This window comes from Patella vulgata, chromosome 6 (genome assembly GCF_932274485.2).
Source record: "Patella vulgata chromosome 6, xgPatVulg1.2, whole genome shotgun sequence".
Classification (NCBI taxonomy): Eukaryota; Metazoa; Mollusca; class Gastropoda; family Patellidae; genus Patella; species Patella vulgata.
Window position 1 is genome coordinate 50,870,982 of NC_065884.2, and position 24,000 is coordinate 50,894,981.

Sequence of the window (24,000 nt, forward strand, 5' to 3'; positions counted from 1 at the left end):
GGAAACACTGGGTCAATATAAAGGACTTTGCAATGGTTGAATTGCTGTCAAAAAATGATGTATCACTACGCCATAATGTTCAGTAAAAGTTAAATCTTCAGCAAAGAATTATATTTATCTATTTGTGCATGTAAGAAGGGATTGGGTGATAAATAAAATCTCCTACTCGTCTTTTTTGATATCAAAAAATATCAAAAAAGACTGGAAGGAGATTCTCTATTTATAGCAAGAACAGCCAGCTCTTTATTTAAATCTTACATAATGCATCTTTAAGTATAAAAATAAGGTAACAAGCTATCATAGTTTTGTGATTTATTTCTCAGACAGCCTGGTTTACAAGCAAAATTATTAACAGCAGAAGGGGGAAAAATCCACAATCTAGGTGGTGGATTCATGCATTCAACAACACTATACAAAACACAGCTCTGTTAAAAATCACAAAATGGTTAGCTGAATTGCTTCTTAAAAAAGAATTTCTACTGTCCAAAATATAATGAACAACGAATACAATACTAGATGGAAACTACATGAAATATACAAGATAAGTAATTGATAAGATGTGCCAACGATATATATACATGAATATATGTATAATTTATATAAAAACAGTGAGGATTTAGTTGCAATTTTCACAGATGATCTCATAACTTTTAATAAGCATAATATAACAATAACATCTTTACAATGAACACATATATGATACATTTAACACACACATATACATATATGTATATATATAATATATGGTACAATTAACACACTTCAACCATACATGTACAATTTAACCATGTAATAATAATGTTGCATTTGATAATATAACACAATATATTACAGCATTATACAAAACATTTATCAACATATTAATTGGCTTGTTTTATCAGAGGATCACATCAAAGGATGCACGAATAAGAACAATTTCACTAGGAGTTTACAGTGGAAGAACTCCAACATACAACAATATAAGTGTTAAGCTTAATGACACCATAATTTGAAATTGTACATTGTTAATAACCAACAGTTAAGAGTATGTTAAAGGGAAAACTAGCCTGTTAAAAATATTTGTCTTAAGTAAATTGCACAATTTTTCTCTTTAAATAAAACAAAAATATCTCAACATAAACTGTAAAGTACATGAAGGATATTGTGATAACCGAGTCTCAAACTTTCAGACCTTTTATGGTTATGCAATATGAAAAGGCCATTTTAAATTATATAACTAGCAGTGACCAATCCTATTTTATTTTTTTTAACTGCAGGTGTAAGGTAGGGGCATGATAGATTTTTTTCAAAGTTCCATTACCTCAATGTTTAATATTTATATTACTTATTTCCAATTTCTGTCATTGTGTTTTCAATGCCCCAACCCTAGAACCACCACCTAGACCTCCTATACCTATTTCCCTAAACCAGAAGTTATGAAAGTTGAAACAAAAGAATCAAGGCACACAGATTTTTCATCATCAGTAACATTGATATTAAATTCAACTCTTAATGTACAGTATCAAAAGGCCATTTAAAGAAAAAAGAAAATTAAACAAAGAAAAACATAAACAAGTAAAACTATACCTTAAGTAATAGTAGCTGCCATTTGGTAATAGACATTATTTATGAGTGCACTGGCAGAAAACAATAACAAAGAAGTGTTGAATAGACATGATTTAGAATTGTACATAAATGGCAGCACCCTCGCTTCAAAGTTTTTCATACACTATTTTGTAAATCTTATAACCCAATATTTACTTTGCTTGAATAAGTCAATTTTGTTTTTGTTATGCACATTACAAACCTACATATTTTGTAGTGTTATGCTGTTTTAAGATGCAAATTCTTAAACACATCCTTACTCCCTGACAGGTAAAATTGACATCAAAGGTCAATTAATCAGCCAGTCGATTTCAATGTCAATCAGTTTGGACTGGCAAATATGATTGAAACGAGAGCCCTGATTCCTTGGCTAATGAATCTTCTTTGGCCACAATGTAAAACGTTATAATGCTGATTTGACACATCTTATCCCATATATTTCAGCATTTGATTCAGATATTTACATTCTATGATATTTATGCTTTTAAGAGATTACTTTTATTTTAATTCACTTAAATAAATATCAAATTTCCACAGGTACTAGAAAAGCCGTAAATCAAAAGGAGAAGATTTATTGTCTTAAGAGTGTGGTTTCCAAGGATAACATATTCATGGAAGTATTAATATGAGTATGATTTTTTTAACAGTACATTCGAAGACGAGCACTCAAATTTTTAAAATGTAAATATATTAGTATATAATACCATTCTAATACTAGGAGTTATCTATATTGTCATATATATATACCAGGTATTATAAAATAAAACTGTATGGTTTCTAGATCTATCTTATTAAAATTCAAGAATTTATAAACTGAAGATCATTATGACTTTCGATATGAATATGGCAGACTAGATAATGAAATATACGGTATATATATACTTTACAAAAACACCTGATGACTAACATTTTTGTGCTGTCTGAATGTAAATTATATATGCGGATAATGTTATATGGCTTTGTAAAAAGGTTCTCATTTAAACAAAATTTAACTCCACAAATAATATTCTCAATAGTAATTCTTAGTCAGGCATAACTTTCTAATCCAACAGATACTCAAATATACCATCAATACATGACAATTTTGAGATAAGCCAATTATCTTATGGGAACTGTCTGTCCAATCGACAGTGGGGGATCGAATTAAAAAAAGTCTTTCAACATACATGTACATCCAAAGCTAAAGCAAAAGTACCGGTGTTTCCTTCTTGAAATTATGCTAGTTACACCTATCGGAAGATCGTCTGCTGATCAATGGAGAAAAGATAAACATTTACAGAACACGAGGCATATCATATGTGATTTTACTGAATATATATTCACAAATACTACTGCGGAGTTAAGTTTTCTTTAAAATCATACATAGCTTATCATTAAACACCATTCTTTTAACATCATTCATACAACAACTAGATCTTACAATAAGTTCATATATATATTTACATAAATAAATCTTATATAACATGCCATGTGAGTTCGCCAAACATAAACATTTATGATATTATACTTATATGATATATATAGTCAATTAGTCAATATTCAAATAAACGTGAATTAATATAATATATTAAGATCATGAATAACATGAATGTATATGCTCAATCAAAAACTTATTAGTTAATAATATGTTTATCTTGAATTAATTCAATTTATACATAAATAAATAATAATCAAAATAATACTGATAGCACTTTACTAGAATAAACTAATAATATTATTGAACATAAAATTCCTAAACTACTGTCCATGATTCTACTAACAGAGTCTTTATTCTAAATATAGGCCAATAATACTTTTATGTCATTATCCTTTCCAAACCCCTTATATAACATCCTTATATGATAGCAGAAGATCAGTATATAAGACAATCTAAAGCTCAATACTTTGCTTGTTTTTCAAAATAATATATTTTAAAAATAAATAAACTAAAACTGAATAAAAAAAGAGTATATATTTTATCAGTTTTACATACCTTTGGACCTTCTTTATGAAAACCTCAAATAAAATATATTAAGGATACTCTTTTGTCCCAGTCCAGAATTTAGTTATGAAAGTGCAGTGCACTTAAAACATTTATTTTGCAAATAATGTCACTTGTGTGAAACAAGACCACCCAAAACATTTTATTGTTATTTCGTGAATGTATTAGATATTGAATTTACATGTAATTATATGCATAACATAATAGAAATACATGTATACACAACTTATCACAAAAGTCAAGGACAAAAATAATTTGAACACAATATTTTCATGTACATAAACATAAGATCGAGTGTACCTGATAACTTTCCTTACAGACAGTTCTTGATGTCACTATATTGCATCACATTTATTACATATTATTTTTTTAAGCAGAAAAGCTGATGAATTGTTATTATATTTTTTTGGCTTTATGTAGTCCATATGATACTTGTGACTTACACTAAAAATCGATAAAATCTTTTCTGTTAAACCAATCTAATTAATATCAGACTTCAATTTCATTAATACGATTGTCACTCAACTGGTATCTAAGGACATCTTGGGGCCTGTGACAACAGCATAATAATATTTTTGACATTGATCAGACAGCATATCAAATGTCTCAACAATTGGTATAATTTTAATTACACTGCTGTTAAGTATTCATACAAATAACTTCATGAAAAAATAACATTTTACTTCCAAAATAGGCAATTCATATTCTCAAAAAATTGTAAAGTAGCCTTTCATATTGTCAAACAATGGTTCATTTTATTAATGGTTATTGTGAAGATGCCTGAAGTTAACCTATAATTTTACACAATCTATTAATGATAATCTGCATGTTTTTTAATGATCACTTTATCAGAGATATAGTCAAATACTGACAACATATCCTATTTCAAAGTTTTTCTATGTTGACAGAAGTCCACATACGAAAAAGAAGAATTGTTATTTTGGAAAGGACTGTAGAAGAATCTTGATGAAAAATAATAAAAAAAGGGATAAGTTTAATTATTTCTCTCTAATAAGCACAATTTTGTGACCTTAAATATTTTGACAGTTTAAAATACTTGTTAGAAATTTATACTTTAATAAGGCATTATAACTCCTGACATTGTGGCAAGAAGAAATAACTAGAAAAGCAATGATTATAGCTCCATATTACTAGCAAACTGTAGATATCTAGTCGAATAAAATGTAGTAATAAATTTAAGTCTTTCTTTAAACATACATTATGCAAGAGCTAAATCTGCCTATTGCAGGTCTTTCTTGAGGCCTGGAATGTTATATAAACTATTAATTAGACATTAATTAACTTATCAAGACCATAATCAACTCTTAATGTCATCTTATGTGTCAGATTTTCACTGGATTTGAATCCGATCTGCTGCTCTACGCTCATTGATGATAAATCCAAGAATGGATAATCAAGACTATGTTTTTTATCGTACCGACTTTAGTAATGATGATTAAGTCTAGTCTTAAAATTCAAAAGCTAATATCTCGGTTCTGAGTCGAGCAATTTGACTGAAATTTTCAACATATTCTATTTACATTATCTATTTTTTAATTATCATAGTGACAACATTCAACTCTTTATCTAATCTCCCATAATGTATCTTTAAGTATCGTATGTTTGGTTAATTTAACTTTTTTTAAAGTTAAGAACAAAAAGTACTTTATACAAAATTTTATGAATTAATTATCTAAGTTGAAAAACCTAACTTCTGCATTCCTTCAAGCAAGCCAATGACCTATTATTTAACTATTCTTACTAAAATCTGTAAATATGAAAGATTTGTGCTACTGTACAGTGATTTTTGTGATTGTAAATGCAGCATGCAGTGATGACAATATATTATCTGATTTTATAAAAGTGTCTAAGTATATAGCTACATAGTCTTTTAAGGCAAGGTAATAATTCTCTAAATAAACTCCAATCTTGAACAAGATTTAGCACTTTCAAACAATGTTATAACACAGCTACACTCATAACTTTCCACCACAACAAACACAGATTAAAGATGTCTTCCTATTACACTCTTTGGGATTTCCTGTATATTATGCCAGATATATTTCCATCTTCTTCGTCTATTTATCAATATTTTACATAAGTAATTAAATAGCTCCATCCAAATAGTTGTAATCCTTAGCAACCAGCTGAATTTTACAGGGGGCAGCCATTTTGGAAAGTTATATGTTAAAATAAATAACCATTATATTAAGCACTATAGATTATTCATACTTCATCACCTCCATGAAACATAAAATTACACTGTTCAATGGCAGTCATAACAATTTCTACAGGATAGCGAGTATGGAGAGCCATATTTTCATACGACTTAAATTCTAATCTCATTATGGTTGGCCACCAACAAATGGCTAAATTACTTGAGTCCATGTTATTATATTGGTGATTCTGGGTTACTCTGTAATTATAAAAAATAATTATACATTCATTTTCTACTATGGAATAATTTTTTAATCATGAATGCAACAAAAAAATAAGCATTTCATTTCTTGAGAATGTACTGTATATATGAATACCACAAACAAGAAATTAATAGTATAGAAGCATTTCCCTGCATTTACTAATGGTTATTCAGAATAATGTGCTTTGAAAATAACTGTCAAGAGTTCCTTCAGCCATTACTTGTCCCGGACGTTAGGGGCGATGACTATATACGCTCAAAATACGAGTGGGCATATAAAAAGTATTGAAAATGAAAATTTATGCAAGCCATGTTCTAAAGTTTTGTTTTGCTGATAATCATTCTATCACCAATAACGCCAAGCCTGTTTAATTTTTAGTTCATTGCAGTCTTGACAAATAAATACCTATAGGAAGCAAAATTTTTAATAGGTGATCTCGAAGAACAAAAGGCCACTGAACCAAAGCTAATGCAAGTCCCTTTTTTCTCTCGCTCTCTAGAAAAAGAGAACAAAACTGATCCTGTAATCAACAATGTATTTTCACTTAAATTATCTAAGTAAACAACAAACCTGTTAAGATGTGTCATGAGGTATTTTAGCACTTCAAAATTCTGCTCAGGTAATTTTTTTAATACACCTCTTAAAGCTAACAACCGACTGCTTTTATCATGTACACCTGTAAATAGGTAAGTTTAATTTATATAACACATTCTAATTAACAAATTCTCCTGTATAAGGACTGGATGTAAGAGTAGGTATAATAAGATATAGATATGACACATAAGTCTTTTCCTATATGAAATGTCTAAAGAAACATACTACTGGAAAATAAAACGGTAAACTTCATGCAGTGTGCTATGTGGGAAATTTTGTTCAGACAGCAGCGTTTCTGCCTCCTCTCCTTCGAATTCCAACTGCCAAGGGTTGTTTTACATGCACAGCGATAAGCCAGCACCTTACTCGCATGCCAATGTAACTCTATGCCCAGACAGATACTTACAAATGTTGATATACATCTGATATGAAAAATTAGATAATGCCAGAAAATGCAAATGGCCATCCGCGGCTTAAGATATCCTTAATACCAAACAGACTGGGTGGATTAAGTATAGGTTTTATTTTTTGTGCAAGATAAACTAACCAGCAGCCTCTATTAATTCTTCATACAGTGATGCAGGAATCAAGGGGTCAGTAAGGTCAGAAAAGAAACCTTTGAGGACGGTAGCAGCAGCATTAACTTGAATTTCTAGATCTAGAGAACCAATTTCAGCACTGGGATCTACAAAACATTCAAATATAAGTTTGAGTATTGTGAAACAATATTACTGTAAATATTTAACATTTATTACAATATTTAACAGAGGAATTTACCGGTGAAACCTATCTTTAATTGGAATTTGTTTCTATGCAAGTAGAAACAAAGTGATATTACCTTAGTAAGAATAGAGAATTGAAAACAAAACCAACACATGATTTATGAACATGCACATAATTTATTGTACATGTATCGACCAACTATTCCAAAATATAGAGGGAAGATCAAAACGATTTTATTTGAAAAAATTATAAAAATTTCACAATCTTTTCTAAATGCACATACACATGTAATAAATTCCTCTTTTAAATATTGAAATAAGTTTAATTAACTTGTAAATGATTGATGAAGTTGGATGACTTTCTAAAATATTAGAGTTAGATATTAGTTTTAATATACTTTAAAACAATTATGGTATATATATTCAAGAATGTGGTTTACATGAATGTGATTGATTACTGTTATCAGTTTAGACTGTTAAGAAATGGAATTAAAGACCTTATCTAAACCAATTAGCAACACGATATAAATACTTTATTGACGATTACATACTTTAGATATAAAAGATGTTTCTATTAAATGATTTATGTATAAAAAGCTCTGTTGAAACTGTAATAAATCATCAATATCTTAATTCATTGCCTGATATTAGTTTAAACTATCATTCAAAATTAAATTTTGTTTCAAAAGCAAATAATGAAGGAACTGTATCGATAAAATAGCAGATAAAATAGAGAATTAATTAGATGCTCAAACCATTGTTTTAGTGATATAGGAATCCCTTTCAAACAACAATATTGTGAAAGTTTAATCTCTAATAGGAATATCAGTCCAAAAATTTTACAAAGTTAAAACAGATATACATGTATATGGATAACCATGACTTCATACTACTTGCCTAAGTATCAAGCCACATGTACCGATAAACAAGGATATTCATTTAACGAGTTATCAAGACAGTTATCAGCTATCATTTCTGAATGGCTAAAAATATTATTTGAAATTTAAGACAAGCTAATTGTAAATTGTTTCCAATTTAATCTGATTTTTATCTCTAAATACCCTTTGAAATCTATTCTCAAAATATTATTTGGTAAATATCTATTTAAATTGTTCTTTCAGCCTTTATGAAAACGGATCTGTTTATCCACTTATCATTCAAAGCATTCACATAGCTCTGGCTAATAATTATCAATACTGCAACTTCAACTAATATTGATGATTTTTTTTTACACAATCAACAATCATGATTAAATAAAAATCTACTGTAAGTAAAATATAAAATAATACCAGCACCAAGATTTCAAAAATAATCTGTTTAGTTTCAAAATGGAATAATCATGAAATTCACATAGTCTTCTTATCATTTAAATTTAAAAATTTGTAAATTCTTTCTCCTGAATTTAAGTGATACATTTTCCATCTTTCGAAGAGGTTTTATAAACACTATCTGAATCACATAGTGTACTCCATTTTGAAATTAAACTATTAAAAAATAATGACATATTTATTGCACAAAGAAGGCACCCATCACCACCTAATTCTTGCTGTCAAAACATTCTTACAGCCAATCCCATTCATGCAAATTCATATCACACAACAACCTGCACCAGTATATTTAATCTTATGTATCCAAACTCATGCTAATAAAACTGATAATATCATAATTCTATTTACATATATTGTGTAGCTTTTATTTGTTTTCGTCATATTGCAATAAGTGCAAAAAAAATCAAAAAATAACATAAATATATACAGTTATACAAACAAACTGAATAAACTGCTGGTCATTCTTAATTACTGAATATATTATCCATCCATGGTGCAAACAGGACAAAATTCTCTCATCAAGTATATATATATATGTCTTTCCATTTCCATTTTGATTTTTTCAAACACTAGAAGTTGGGAAAATGGGACCAATTCAATGGATGATGCTTAGGAGATTTATTATTAGGCAGCGGAACACAATTTCAACCATTCAAATACATAGTTAAATAAATGCATATGGATAAATTAATATATTTTAATAGGGTGATCGCTCCACCTAGTCCTCAACAACAATAATAATCTTTTCAACTGGCAATTTAAAGTCATATCAAGGTTAAACAATTACTTAAATGACATTTATAAATATTTAAATTTATTGTATCTTGATCCAACTCGAATTAAGCCAATTTCATATTCTTTTCATCTCTATGTCTAGTGATAGCGGATGAAAAGCTTTGTCTATTTACACCGGCTGTGTTGACTGCAACTGTACTTATTTGCTAACTATGCCCCTAAAGTCTTAGACTTTAAGATTGAATCATATTTAATTGGTTGATCCTTCTAGCTAAACACAATAAGAGATGTAGTGGCCTACTGTGGTCATATCGATTGATTGACAAAAGTATTTGCTGATATCTTGACAAAATTACAATTTTATCTAACTCGCAGGTCTACAGATATTAAACAAATATTATTGCTTTAATTTCATAAAAAAAACCAGCACATATTTATGCAACCAAGGACTGAGGAGAGGAAGTTTGTATTCTCCATGACCTTGTGCAGGTGTGTATTCAGACAGCCTTTTCTTTAAGTTTTGTTAATAACTATGTGTAGATTCTCAGTGACTGTCCTGTTTAAGAGCCAGGGTAGTCACTGATAGTGCATGTAAACCCATGAAGGCTGATGGGAAATAATACAAGAATGGGATCCATATGCAATTAAAAAATATATCCATGCAAAAACTCTTCTTTCTTGTAAGAAAAGAAACATAACCTTGGGGAACAAAATTCACACGCAAATTAACCACAGCACACAATTTTAACAGAAAAATAAGAATTTTTGTCGCAAAATACAGAGCCAAACAAATATCATTTTTCCTTTCCACGGCAAAATGTTTTCCACAGATTTTGGTAAATTGAGTTTTGGTTTGGAAATTTATAGTTTTATTTGTTTAAGCAACTTATTTTTTTGTTTATTTAAACGGACTATATTCAATGTAAATAAGATACTCTGACCTAGTTTACATAATTGCATAGCCTGCGGATTCTAATTTGCACGAAGCACCATTATCCTAACATAGAGAACCACAGTCCTTATAGCCATGACTAATTTAATGTTTTTTCGGGAATGCAAATGAAAATTAAAAGACATGCGAATTTTTCAGAGCCTTACAAAGACCAGCCTTCTTTTTCTCTTCATAATCCTCTGAAATAAATGTGTATAAGGAAATGAGGGTTAGGTGTAGACTAGATGGATGGACAACCATTCATACAATAATATATACTTTTACATACATATACTTACACACAAATACGTCACGCCCACACAATTATATACACATCAACAATAATAAAACAACATGTTTATTTTTAGAAATAAATAAATTAAAAAAATAATAACCCATTTAAATAAATGTGAGTGTTGTGTAAAAAGAAACTGTGAAATTAAACATACAAAATGAAATAAGTGACCGCTAGAAGATGTGATAAAGAAAAAAAGAAAAAAACGAAAAAGAAACCTACTTTCATTAAATTTGGTGATAAGGAGATCAACTTGTTGTTTATTTCCTGGAATTCTGTAGATACCTTCAGCTTTGAGGCCTGAAAACAGAAACATTTGATTTATTTTTCAAACTATACTAATGTCCAAAAGAAAGTATACACTCTGCATTTTGTGCTGCATCAACCAAAGTCGTTTTTCCATGGTATACGGTGTTTGGGTAGAATGTCAATTTGTATTACATTTTTATTTTGCTTAGAAATGTTGAGTTTGGATGCAAGAGACAAACTCAGTAATGCTTTATCAAATGTTTTTAATCTAAAAAAAACTTAGTCATACTTTTAGTGTGTATACTTTCTTTTGGACATCAGTATATGTTAGACCAGAGGATTTTGTCATTGCATATAGATGGATATATAAACATTGCCCTGAAGCGACATTCATCACCAAATATATAAAGAATGTTAATTTCAAACAAGACAAGAAGAGAAACATTACGAATACCAGTACCTTCTGATATCCAACTAAAAATAAATATAAGCAGCCTCAGTAACAGGTATTGTGGTTCAGGCAGGGTTATATTTGATGTTAGCAAGGGGTCAAGTGGTTTAACATGTGCACTTTAGAACATAAGTCAAGAGGCGTTGGTTCAATCCCAAGCTCATACATGACAAGGAGTAGATTTACCTACCTATCTTATGGGTTTTCTCAGGGTCCTCCAGTTTCCACCCACTGCTAAATACCCCAACGCGCAATCAAATTATTGAAATGGATTAGCCCAGTCAGAAAAGAATAGTAGGACGTTAAACCCCATTCCATCACTTCATTCTTACAATGCTATGAAATACAATTAGTTTATAGTGGGGCACTGTTTTGATTAGGAAAGCTCAATAAAGACAAGAGAAACTCTGTTGAAATATCACACAGTAATAAACCGAATTGAATTCCATAGAATTGTATCCTTTAACAGTTATATCTATTAAAGATATAGATGTATATACCTTCTTCTTCAATAAACTGTATACATCGTTCAATAAATACAGGTATTAAAGGATTATTTTGGGACATAAGAAAATCTTCTAAATAACAGCCACTCTGTGAAGGACCAGAACCTTTACTATCTTTTTTCTTAATTTTTTTCTGTAACTTTAACTGTTCTTTCTGTTTCTTTTCCTGAAATAGTACCAGTATATTCATATAATTAAGTTGTATGTTTTGTTTAAATTTTGTGCCGAATGACAAAAGCTGTCCATTTACCATAAATATCGAAGCCTAAGTAAATTTTTGGATTATCTTCTACGAACTTTTCTCTACTGTTTAATCTCAGATGTCTACTGTACGTTTAAGTCTCTCATTACATCAGTGATTTTCAACCAGTGTGCCGTGAGATCTTCCTAAGTGTGCACACTAAGAAAATGCGAAAAACCATGTGATCCCAATTGAGTATTCACTGGTGTCTAGTGGTTGTTCATAGCTGTGTTTTTCTTTATTTGGTTTGAGTCATTCTATGTGTCTATGACTAGTCCCTGTCTACGGTTGTATGCCGTCTAACTTAACATGTTTTTATTTTGCAAAATTTAAATAGTTTTCATATGTTTAGCCAGGTGTGCTACTATTTTTTCATGTGTTCCAAGGTGTTCCGTTGGCAAAAAAGGGTTGAGAACCAGTGCATTAGATCCTCATATAAGATGCGCTCCTTATGTCACTTGAGGAAACAGGCTACCAGTTAGTGACACTCTCACCATTTTGTCCTGTGGGGGGGAGCCCTATGGGTATGTTTTTAGACATTTTTCTAGTACTTTCCATATATACCAAAATTAAATATTCCATACATTTATTGGAAATAACTACCCAATAAATACTTCCATGCGAATGTACCGTATCTTTAATATTCTCTCAACTATCTTTAAATTAAAGATGCATTATATAAGATTAGATAAAAGAGCCGGCCGTTTAATAATAGTTTACAGATGGATTGCCATGCAACGGAACATATGCCCACAGGGTTGGCGCATATTTATTTATTTGTAGGTAGTCGGCTGCATTTACAAGACAATTTCATACAGAACACATTCTAATTTTCATCATCTGTGGGTTTACAAGGTTCTACAAACTGAAACAAGGGCCTTAACTCTGGAAGTAATTAACAAACAGCAGTTGAAATTCAAGATACACCCACAAATCGCAAGAGATTGATAGTGAACAAGCTAAAAATAAAAGAAATTTTTCGTACAATCAGGGGCCAATCATCTAAATCCGATAAAAGTTGTGACCTCTAGAGGGTCCACAACCTTTGTATTACATACTTTTACACACTTTGCGTACAAAGAGCGGCCATTTTGTTGGGCAGTTTGTTTCGATTTTCCCCTTTATTATGGTCGAATAATGATATATTTAAACGTTTTTTAAAATCAGATAAAAAATTGTGACCGCTGAAGAATCCACAAACTAAATGCAGGAAGTTACGGTCTGATATGCACAAATAGCAAAAGGAACCAAGACCTTTGGGACATAAACATATATTTTAAGTTTCATCAAAATCAGATAACAATTTTGACTTCTAGAGGGTCCACAACCTTGATATGACAAACGTTTACACTATTTGCGTACATGAAGTTGCCATTTTGTCAGGCAGTTTTGGTCTGATTTTCACGAAATTAGAACACAACGGCCCCTAGGGTGTAACGGTGATAAATTTAAACATATTTTAAAATTTGATAAAAATTATGACCTGTAGTGGGTCCACAAGCTAAAAACACGATTTTACATACAATCAGGGGCTATAATTCAGGAAGTTACGGTCCGATATGTGTGAATGTCCAAAGGAACCAAGATCTTTAGGTTATAAACATGCATTTCAAGTTCCATCAAAATCAGATGGAAATTGTGACCTCTAGAGTGTCCAAAAGCTAGAAACTGGATTTTTCATACAATCAGGGGCCATGAAGTTATGGTCCAATACATGCAAATATCGAAAGGAACTGAGATCTTTGGGAGATAGGTCTATATTTCAAGTTTCGTCAAAATCAGATAAAAATTTTAACCTGTAGAGTGTCCACAAACAGATTGTGGACGGACAGACGGACGGACGTCTGGACAGGGGCAACGACAATTTACATCCACATGGAAATGTGGGCATATAAAAATTGTTGAATTCGAACAGATTTTTTTGTTTGACTAATTTAAATAATGCATACAAATTTTATACAAATCGGATGTTAACTTTTGTCGTTCGAGCGTCCACAAGTTTTCTACAAAGTGAAACAAGGGCCATAACTCTATAAGTAATAAGCAGAAATTGTTGAAATTCAGTTGGCTGCTTCGTTTCACTAAATTAAAGGATGCATATAAATTTCATACAGATCATATAATTTTTGTTATTCGAGTGTTCACAAGGTTTTTAACTATTATAGTGAGAACTGCCAGCTTTTTTTCTAATCTTTGATAATGCCTCTTTAATGGATATTATTGAAATTCAATAGGTTTCTTCATCTCCCTAATGTAAACATCATATATCAATTTCAAAATAATCAGATTTTGGACATTTCCATGTGGGTGTATAAAAATCTACCTGGAGATCATCTTCTGAATTTATTTGTTGTTCAAAGGGATGGACTTGTACAGAATAACAAATTGATGGGGTCATACCCATTGTTTAAAAACTTGCTACTGTGTCTATAGACAGCGTCTAATATAACATATGTCATATGTTGAATTAACTTCCTTATTTAACAAACACATTTTCTCACAGTTATTCAATCTTTTAATCTTAATCCCACATATCAGATAAAGTTCTGGCCAAATCTTCCAATTGCACACACTCATGTTGTAATAAGTTCATGTTCTATAAAGCACAAATCCAGACATTATTGGAGTTTTGTTAATTCCCAGATCTCTTTTGTCAGTAGATTATTCATTGAAGTGTATTTATATTATGGTCCTTCTTTGAGTCCTAAACTTATTACACACTACAACCACCTTAGATTAATGACAGAAAGTCAATATTGTAGTCAATAGCAACCGGTAAACAAATGATCAATATTCAGCTATGTCCAGGTAAGGTATTATTACATTTCTAAACCTGCTGTTAAGCAGATAAGATTACATAACAAAAGCTCTTATTATTGTCATAGATTTCATAATAAAATCTATTGAACACCCATTAAAAAGCCATAAACACAGTAACAAAGAGTTTGTCTAAAATTAAAGTTTAATGTTATTATTATAACTTTATACAAAAGAATAAATATAACAGGTTTATAGTCTCTGATTATCATTGGAGGGATATGAATCCCTTTCAAACACGACACTATTAACATTTTATAATCAGTTGAAAATCAATAGACCTCTTCAAGTCAATCGGGTATTAACATTAGCCTCTAGAGCGTCAAAGTGATCAAGGGCCATAACTCTGGCAGTAATTATCAGAAATTGCTGAAAATCAATAGGCTTCTTCGTCTCATGACCCTTAAGTCAATCAGATATTAACTTTAGCCTCTAGAGCTTCCACAAGATTTTTCAAAGTGATCAAGGGCCATCACTCTGGTAGTAATTATCAGAAATCGCCGACAATCAATAGGCTTCTTTGTTTCATGACCTTAAACACTGTGTATAAATTTAAAGTCAATTGGATATTAACTTTAGCCTCTAGAGTGTCCACAAGCAATTGTGAACGGCCGGAGGCAATGACAATATACAACCACATTCCAATGTGGGCGTATAAAAACTGTAAGTAGATGACAAGTATCATCAATCAAGAAACAATAAGCATCTAGTCAATAATAATAATCAAGACATTAAAAATACACGATAAATAGTACCATCAATCAAGACAGTGAGTAAAACCAAATATTCACGAAAAGTAGCATTAATCAAGAGACAGTAAGCAAGTCAGGCATTACTTTTATTTAGATCTATTAGATTGTTTTAGTAAAGATTTCCATGTTTGTTTAAAGAGACAAGAGGTTATTTACATATAGCAGCAATCAAATCTCCCTTTGAGTATATTGTAATAGTAAAAGACTGCTTCTTGCTTTGTTATATTAAAATTAGAGCAGTATAATAAGTAATGCTCGCTGTCCTCCATAATGTGACATCATGTATATGATGGGTTGATGGAAATATTCATTATGAAATTTTGGGCTCCTTAGTCTGGTGTGATTTATTTGTATATTTCTGGCCCTTTGGTTTGGGATTATTTGATCATTTTTGCGTAACTGGTATTTGAATTATTGCAAAGATGGACTTTGTTTAAAATCATCTGTAAATTATTCCATGAAGAAATAGTGGAGGAGAGAAAAGACAGTTTATGTGTTGTTATTGATTCAAATATCTTTCAGTATTTCAATTGGTTTCATGTTGAGTGGAGATTTAAGGCTGCCATTATAGGTGGAACGCGTAATGAGAGATAGTTCGGAGTTCGTTTTTGTATATTATATAGAGTAAGAGTAGTTTGTGTCTGTGTGGTCTTTCTTTCAATGGGATTAACTCAGACTTTTTATATAAGACAAGACCAGTTATAGTTCTTAAGTCATCAAGCTGAAGTTTTTCAAGTTCAAAAGTCTCTTGGCCTGTGCAATTGTCCCATAAGACATCTAGCTGCATAGTCAAACAAGGGCCTGATGAAAGACTTGTTTATTACTTCGTTCGAGTGACTTTCTGGAGAGTCTTCACTTGAAACTTCGAAAATGGTCAAGTAATTTAGAGATTTTGGATATAATGTTCAATAAAATTTCGGTTGTTACTACATAACAGAAAAGTTACAAATACTAAAATTTTTTAAAAGACACAATGATCAAAAAAGCAGAGAGCTTCGAAATACGTCCTTCACTTGTGACTGGCAAGCATGCACTGACTCTCGCTGGCAAGATGCAATCTCACGTGATCTCATAATGTTAATATTGGATGTTGAAAAATTTACATGGTCTGTCCAGTTTCAGGTTTTTCTGAAGATATACACCTGAATGTTTACGAGAAGAGACTTCTATAAGAGCAGTATTGTTGAACAATAATTGGAAGGATGAAGGGTTTTGTTTTCTGGAGAAAGTGATAATATTGGTTTTATCAGGGTTGAATGAAACTTTCCACCAAGAAACCTTCTTTCTTTCTACCGGTAACGTACGCCAGTGTCTAGTTTATGACTATAATTTTTAAACAATGTATTCATGTTTATGTAAATGATTTCTTACGGGAGATGAATTTATATAAGCTGTGGCTTGTTTTCAGATCTCATAATTATATATTGTATATGTAAGTATTTACTGAATAAATAGTGTCACGAAAAAAAAAACTTTCCAATGAGTACAATGTGGACAATGTCATAAAATATCTTGGGATATTTCCATCTTCTGTCGCCCAATTATGTCTTGATGACAATTCCTGAAATGATGTGTCACTGTCCAAAACTAAGGTAATAAAATACAGAGGCTCACAGGAGTTGGGCTAAAGCCATTAAACTCAATTATAAAGACAACTGCCACCAAAATTGCCAGAAAGGACAACAATTACCACAAAGGATAGTTCTCCTTGCACAATTCTTTTCCCCTGAAAGATAGACCTCAAAGAAAAAAAAATCTTTTTACCTCTTCTTTTTGCTTTTTCCTTTCATCATCTTTTAACTTCTTTTCCTCTTTTCTTCTCTGTTTTTCAGGATCTCGATATGTTTTACCTTTGAGTAAACTCCTCCAATGGCCGCTGTCATTGAGATCATAGTCTCCATCATCTGTTGATGCTGTACCACCCTGTTATAACAATTACATCATAGTTATAATAAGAATATCAATATTTAATCTTCAAACAAGTTGCCATGTTTTAACACCTTTCCCATTTTGGCATCAACCTTACTTCAATGCATTTTAACACTATTTATTTTCCTCATTTAATAGGTTAATATTACACAATATATTTCAATGGATAATTTTACACTATATATTATCAGATTTCAATGGATAAGTTTACACTATACATATTGCAATACAGATCCCCCTTAATACATATTGCAATACAAAATTTACAAACAGATGTTTGATGGTTGTTTTCAATCCCTGTGTATCAAAGCACGCTATCATTTAATTTATAAGAGAGATAGATAACTTGGGTTTAACGTCCACTCGACACAAACTAGGTCATTTCAGGACTAACATATGGTTCAATTTTATTTCAATAATGCGCTTGCGCGTAGGGGTCTTTAGCAGTTGACTCAATGACAGACCATATGATATAGCGCGCGCGTGCTAACCATTCCACCATCCACCCACCCCCACCCTTTAATTTATAAACAATAGCTCAACAAGAGTTTGTGTCGATGCCAGTTAGTAATGTATTGCTTAATTAATAATATAGAGACTTACATGTGCTGCTCGAGGTAGTGTGCTGTATCCTATGGGTGGATTACCAATATTAAATAAATTTTCATTGTCACCTGGAACATATATCAAATATGAATACATAAAAGTAAAAAAATATAACATATGTGTTGACATCATTACAGTTTGATGTAATTCTGAAAGTGACGGTCATTCTGGACAAAAGTAGTAGGTGTACAAGCCATTGAATACAACCATAGGTTATTCAATGGATGTATTTAATGGCTGTATTCAATATTTACTTGTATTTGCATGTAGTTATAGAATAAAGAATATGAATACAGGCCTTCTGGCACAATACAATTTTAATGAGAGACAGAGAGAGAGAGAGAGAGAGAGAGAGAGAGATGGGATTTAACATCAACTACACAAACTAGGTCATATTAGGTCTAACATGGTTCAAATTTATTTCAATATTTGGCAATGGGAGGGAATCAGAGGACCCGGAGAAAACACATGAGGCTGGACAGGCAACCCTACTCCTTGTCTCGTACAAGCGGGGAACCCAAACCAGACTACTTGATTTATTGACCGACCTTATGATCTAAAGTGCTCACATTAGACAATTCAGCCACTTAACCCCCAACTGTCCATGGACTGTTTCTTTAAAAATTTCCAAACTTACGTGGAGGTGAACCTATCTGGTAATCAAGGTCTGGTGGACTGAATATTTTAGGTACACCAAAAGATGTATAGCGACCTTTATGTTTAAAAGATTTTCGTTTTACAGGTTTTTTGGTTGTTGCTAATTCATCCCCAGTACCTTCACTACCTTCAGATGGTGAATTACTTCTCACTAAAAAAAAAACAACAGTAAAAAAAACACTCTATGGGATTTTAATCTCGACCAATGCTCTAAATTATCTCAAATAAATCAGCATTGACCAGCTAGCCCTGATTACACAAAACATTCTCTGACTTAAGTTAAGAATTTACTCAAAATTGTTTGGCTTATTTTATCTAAAATATAGCCCTTTATAAAACTTTTGTTCTGATGCATCAAATACATCAATAAAAAACTATGTGCAAATTTTTGTGTTTCTGGATCAAAGATATTTCTCGTAAATAGTGATTGAAACTTGAGTAAATTCTTAGCTTAAGTCTGAGAATGTTTTGTGAAACATGGGCCAGAACCTTATGGACTTTAATGTCAAAGCGTAAATTGATATTTAGGTGTTTTTGGATAGAGAAATGGGGTTTGATGTCTATGTGATACAAACCAGTTCACCAACATATCCCATAAGGTACAATTCATTTCACTAAGTGGCTTGTACCTAGGGGTCTTTAGCAATCGAAGAAAACTGGAGGACCTGGAGAAAACCCACAGATTTTGCATGCGACCCTACTCCTTGTCACATAAAAGTTTGGGATCAAACCCACACCAAAATATGAGTTTCATATAGATGTACATACAGAACAAGGAGAGGCTTAAGTGCCTTCATACAGACTTACCCATTAATATTCACTAAAAGATAGCCAAAACCACCCTTTTAAGAACTTGTTCTATAAATTTCCTGTGTTTAGATAAAACTATATCAATTCCTAGATTGATCTACATGTAACATGTTATATTTGAGATAAAATACCTCTATTTGTTGCTTCACCTGATATACCCAGTCTCTGTTGATAATCATCTGTCATAGATTTAGACATAAAGAACGAGGTTCCATGAACTTTCTTGGCTGGCTTTTTATACACTTTAGGCCGTCTGTCTGGTCTAGCTTCCCGCTCTAAAGAACTGAATTCAGAGTCCTCAGAATCTGTGTTACCTGAAATCAAAGATTTCATTTTTATCGCTAAAATTGGTCGGTGTATTTTGCGACATTTTTGAACCATCTAATTAAAATTAGATCTTTATTTGATTCCAGTCTAAATTTCGGGTTGACCTATGCTACATGTATATCAGGCCACGAAATTTCACGTGAACGATACCAATCGGTTACGTGTGGTCGCGTCAGCTCAAAAACATGCGACCTATTTCCTGGTTACGCAAATTGAAATATCGGTTATGTTTACAAATTTATTCACATTTGATAAATGTTCATACAGGGAGACTTTGTGACATAGGTCTAAATTATTAGTATTATAGCTTTTAAATTAACCCTAAGCACAAATTTCATTCATTCTTGGCATTTCATTTCTCCATGTTACCGGTACTTTGACAGATCACATTGATTTAAAAATGCACCCCATATCTAATTCTTTAAATGATTAGTTATGCCATAAATATCTGAAAGCATACTTTTGGATTTTCAAATACAAAAAGAGTTTGACTATTTAACATGTCAGCTATATTTCCAAAAAATTTACTACCCGTGTTCCATTCACTATAGCAATGCTGTACGGTGCTAGCAATGACCCGTATGTATGTCGTCAATGGTCATCTGGCGTAACCAAAGAAAATGATTATACAGAGCATAAACCCGTAACCATTTTTCTGGTTATGCCAAACTTTGAAATTTCATGGCCTGTATATGAAGATCTAACTACTTCCTAATAAATTTGCTGTTCTATGTGATTGGTTAAAATCTTTTTTGTCCAATTTAACACAACTCTTCATCGGCTAATTGAGAGATCCAGGTCAACTGAATAGAATCTTCTTACAGATGTTGTTAGTGTAAATGTAAAGAAATGAAATGGGGTTTAACATCCTACAGTTCTGATCCGACTGGGTTAATGAAGATGGGCATATGCCTACTATTGATTTCAAATTCCAACTGTCAAGGGTTCTTTTACATACACGCCCATTTTTTTGTCCTGTCTGAACGACTATACGTTGTCCCTTGCCAGGTCCTCCGTTCTACATCACTGACAAGGGGAAACCATGCCGGAAAATCCTGATGAACTTTCTCGGCCGACACAGGGATCGAACACAGGACACCCAGGTTAGCGAGCCAACGTCCTATTCACTGAGCCACCGTGGCTCCTAAATGTAAAAAAGCATACCTAAGAAACAAAAGTATGCATGATCCAGTTTTATTTAGACTGCTTTTGGAAATTTGAGGACTAATAGATATAAACAAGAATTATATTTATTACTTTAAATATATATACATCCATTCTATTCAAATCTGACTTTAAAATTATTCAAAACAATATCTTACGTTTCTCTTTCTTTCGAACTGACGACTTGATGCGCTGTAATTTCCCTGGTGGCAAAGCATCTTCCACAGAAGCATAATCATTCTCTGAAAACTGACTGACTGCATCCTAAAAACAGATTTGTATATCATTTATAAATACATGTATAGTGGTCACTCTTCGATTCAACTTTAATGTGTCATGAAATTAATACAGTCTTAACAGTATTGACATAAATGTGCTTAATAACTATCAGACACTATAAAGATAGGTTGCCAGGCAACAAAACATACGCCCACAGCAGCTAAATCGTCCGGGCAGTCAACAAGAGTTGGGCTGACCTTAAAAATATCTTTGTTTCGCCTAACGCGACCGACTAACTAAAACCACCCCCGACTTAAATTATTTTATTGCACTTTTCCGCGATCTTTTTATTTTATTTTGTGTGTCAACCTGAAATATATCACGAGAGTTATTTCCCTTTACCATGGCTATGGTTTGATTCATTATTGAAACTGGTTGATCAAGACGAAAGCGTCATAGGTGTCGCTTCTCAACAAAATGGTTGCAGACGAAAGCACGTCCATTCCCACGAAATGATTCTGCCTCTATGTCTGTGGGGCGTCGTTTTAAACATGACGACGATATTTTCAATATCCGTTTTCGAGAAAAATAAAGGCACAACCCGCACGATCGTTAAAAACGTGTTGAGGGAGTTTCAAACGTGAGTTTGTCGCAATTTGTGTGCGAGTCTTGCATCAAGAAAAATCCCGATGTCATTGATTTGTTTGCCAATAAAAGAAGACGAATGTTTGCACCCGGAAAATTATCAAGCTGTCAAATTAGCTCTTAAAAAAAAAAATCTTAAAAAAAACCCGACCTACCGACCCTTCTCCTCGATTGTGGGTCGGGTTTGGTGAAACAAAGATATTTTTAAGGTCAGCCTTGTCGCATATTTTTACTTTTTTCGGTAATGAAACATTTATAATACATTAAAATCTGATTAAGAGCAACAACTCAGAAAACCATTAGAATTTGTTTGGTTTTTATAAAGTTCTGCCCCATGCTTGCTAACGTTTTGTATACAAAACTTTTAATACTCTATCATGGATTTAGCTGTTCCAAGTCATAAAAATTCATTGAAAATCAATATACTTGTTCGCCTCAAGATCTTAAACTCTGTGTATCAATCTGAAGTCAATCAGATATTAACTTTGCCCTCTAGGGCGTCCACAAGATTTTTCAAAGTGATCAAGGGTCATAACTTTGGCAGTAATTATCAGAAATCTTTGAAAATCAATAAGATTCTTCGCCTCGTGACCTCAAACACTGTGTATAAATTTAAAGTCAATGAGATTAACTTTAGCCTTTAGAGCATCCACAAGGTTTTTTGAAGTGATCAAGGGCCATAACTCTGGCAGTAATTATCGAAAATCACTGAAAATGAATAGACTTCTTCGTCTCATGACCTTAAACACTGTGTATAAATTTAAAGTCAATCGGATATTAACTTTAGACTCTAGAGCGTCCACAAGATTTTTTGAAGTGATCAAGGGCCATAACTCTGGCAGTAATTATCGTAAATTGCTGAAAATCACTAGGATTCTTCGTCTCATGACCTTAAACACTGTGTATAAATTTAAAGTCAATCGGATATTAACTTTGGCCTCTAGAGCGTCCACAAGATTTTTTGAAGTGATCAAGGGCCATAACTCTGGCAGTAATTATTGGAAATCGCTGAAAATCAATAGGCTTGTTCGTCTCATGGCCTTAAACACTGTATATAAATTTAAAGTCAATCGGATATTAACTTTAGCCTCTAGAGCGTCCACAAGCAATTGTGGACGCCGGACGGACGGACGGACGGACGGGGGCGACGACAATACACGACCACATTTCAATGTGGGCGTATAAAAATGAATGACTTCTTTTTTTTTACATTTAATTAATTATTTTATCTATCATCTAATTATTAACTGTTAAATATTCTGTTGTTTGGATGAGTTATAAATGTGACATGCCACTGATTTATTATAACCACCTGTATTTTAATTTGGGTAGAGAGAAGAGAAATTTCTAATCAAAAAACATGTGATAGGTCAAATTTAAAGCATTAATTTCTTGCTCACATTAAATTAATTTTTACTGTATATAGAAATGTATACTATGAGATCTTATAGAATACCTTCACTGTTCCATAATCAGCAATTTCTATTGGTTCTGGCATGGCTAACGGTGCTGTAACTTTAGTACCACGCTGTTTAGACTGATGATTACCTACCATACCTGAACTATGTGACTAAAATTAACCCCAAAAAACACAATTAGTCACTTTACATGAGATCATAAACAAATCTTGTCTTGAGGGCCATTTACATGACGGCTAAATACTATACATCTCAAATGTTCTATGTTAAAAGTTACTATATTTCCATAATTAACCAGTTTCTATGTTTAAAGTTACCATATCTTTACTAAACTATTATGTGAACGCCAGACTGAAATAACGGATTGAAAAACGATTTAATATTTCCTGGTCAAAATTTCAGTAATCATTTCCTTAAAATATTTCAAATTGAAAGGACAAGTGCATCTTATGACTAATCATATTAATATTGAGATCGGTAGCATTGTAATGCTTGAATCCTGGCCATACACGTCAAAAGTTATTCTTTTATATAGATTTAAATTTATCAGTTATTTTTTAAAAATAAGCCGAAATATAATAGTTGGTTTTACCTTTAACATAAATGAACAATAATAATA

At 31.9% G+C, this 24,000-nt stretch overlaps 1 protein-coding gene across 5 annotated transcripts in view; it reads right to left on the reverse strand.

Annotated features, from left to right (window-relative positions):
- Positions 1–299: 299 nt before the first annotated feature.
- The window catches only part of LOC126824692 (rho GTPase-activating protein 190), a 73,761-nt gene continuing 50,060 nt past the window's right edge, over positions 300–24,000 (reverse strand). For 3 of the 5 annotated variants that reach the window (XM_050554012.2, XM_050554011.2, XM_050554007.2), the window contains 12 exons: positions 23,420–23,533; positions 21,258–21,363; positions 19,740–19,922; positions 18,779–18,949; positions 18,139–18,209; positions 17,371–17,529; positions 11,791–11,962; positions 10,813–10,890; positions 10,463–10,495; positions 7,127–7,264; positions 6,556–6,661; positions 300–5,981 (listed from right to left, as the gene is read on the reverse strand). In XM_050554012.2, the coding sequence (XP_050409969.1) occupies positions 5,792–5,981; positions 6,556–6,661; positions 7,127–7,264; positions 10,463–10,495; positions 10,813–10,890; positions 11,791–11,962; positions 17,371–17,529; positions 18,139–18,209; positions 18,779–18,949; positions 19,740–19,922; positions 21,258–21,363; positions 23,420–23,533 (1,521 nt within the window). In that variant the 3' untranslated portion in view covers positions 300–5,791. The remainder of the gene's footprint in view (positions 5,982–6,555; positions 6,662–7,126; positions 7,265–10,462; positions 10,496–10,812; positions 10,891–11,790; positions 11,963–17,370; positions 17,530–18,138; positions 18,210–18,778; positions 18,950–19,739; positions 19,923–21,257; positions 21,364–23,419; positions 23,534–24,000) is intronic. The other 2 variants (XM_050554008.2, XM_050554009.2) reach the window with 2 other exon arrangements.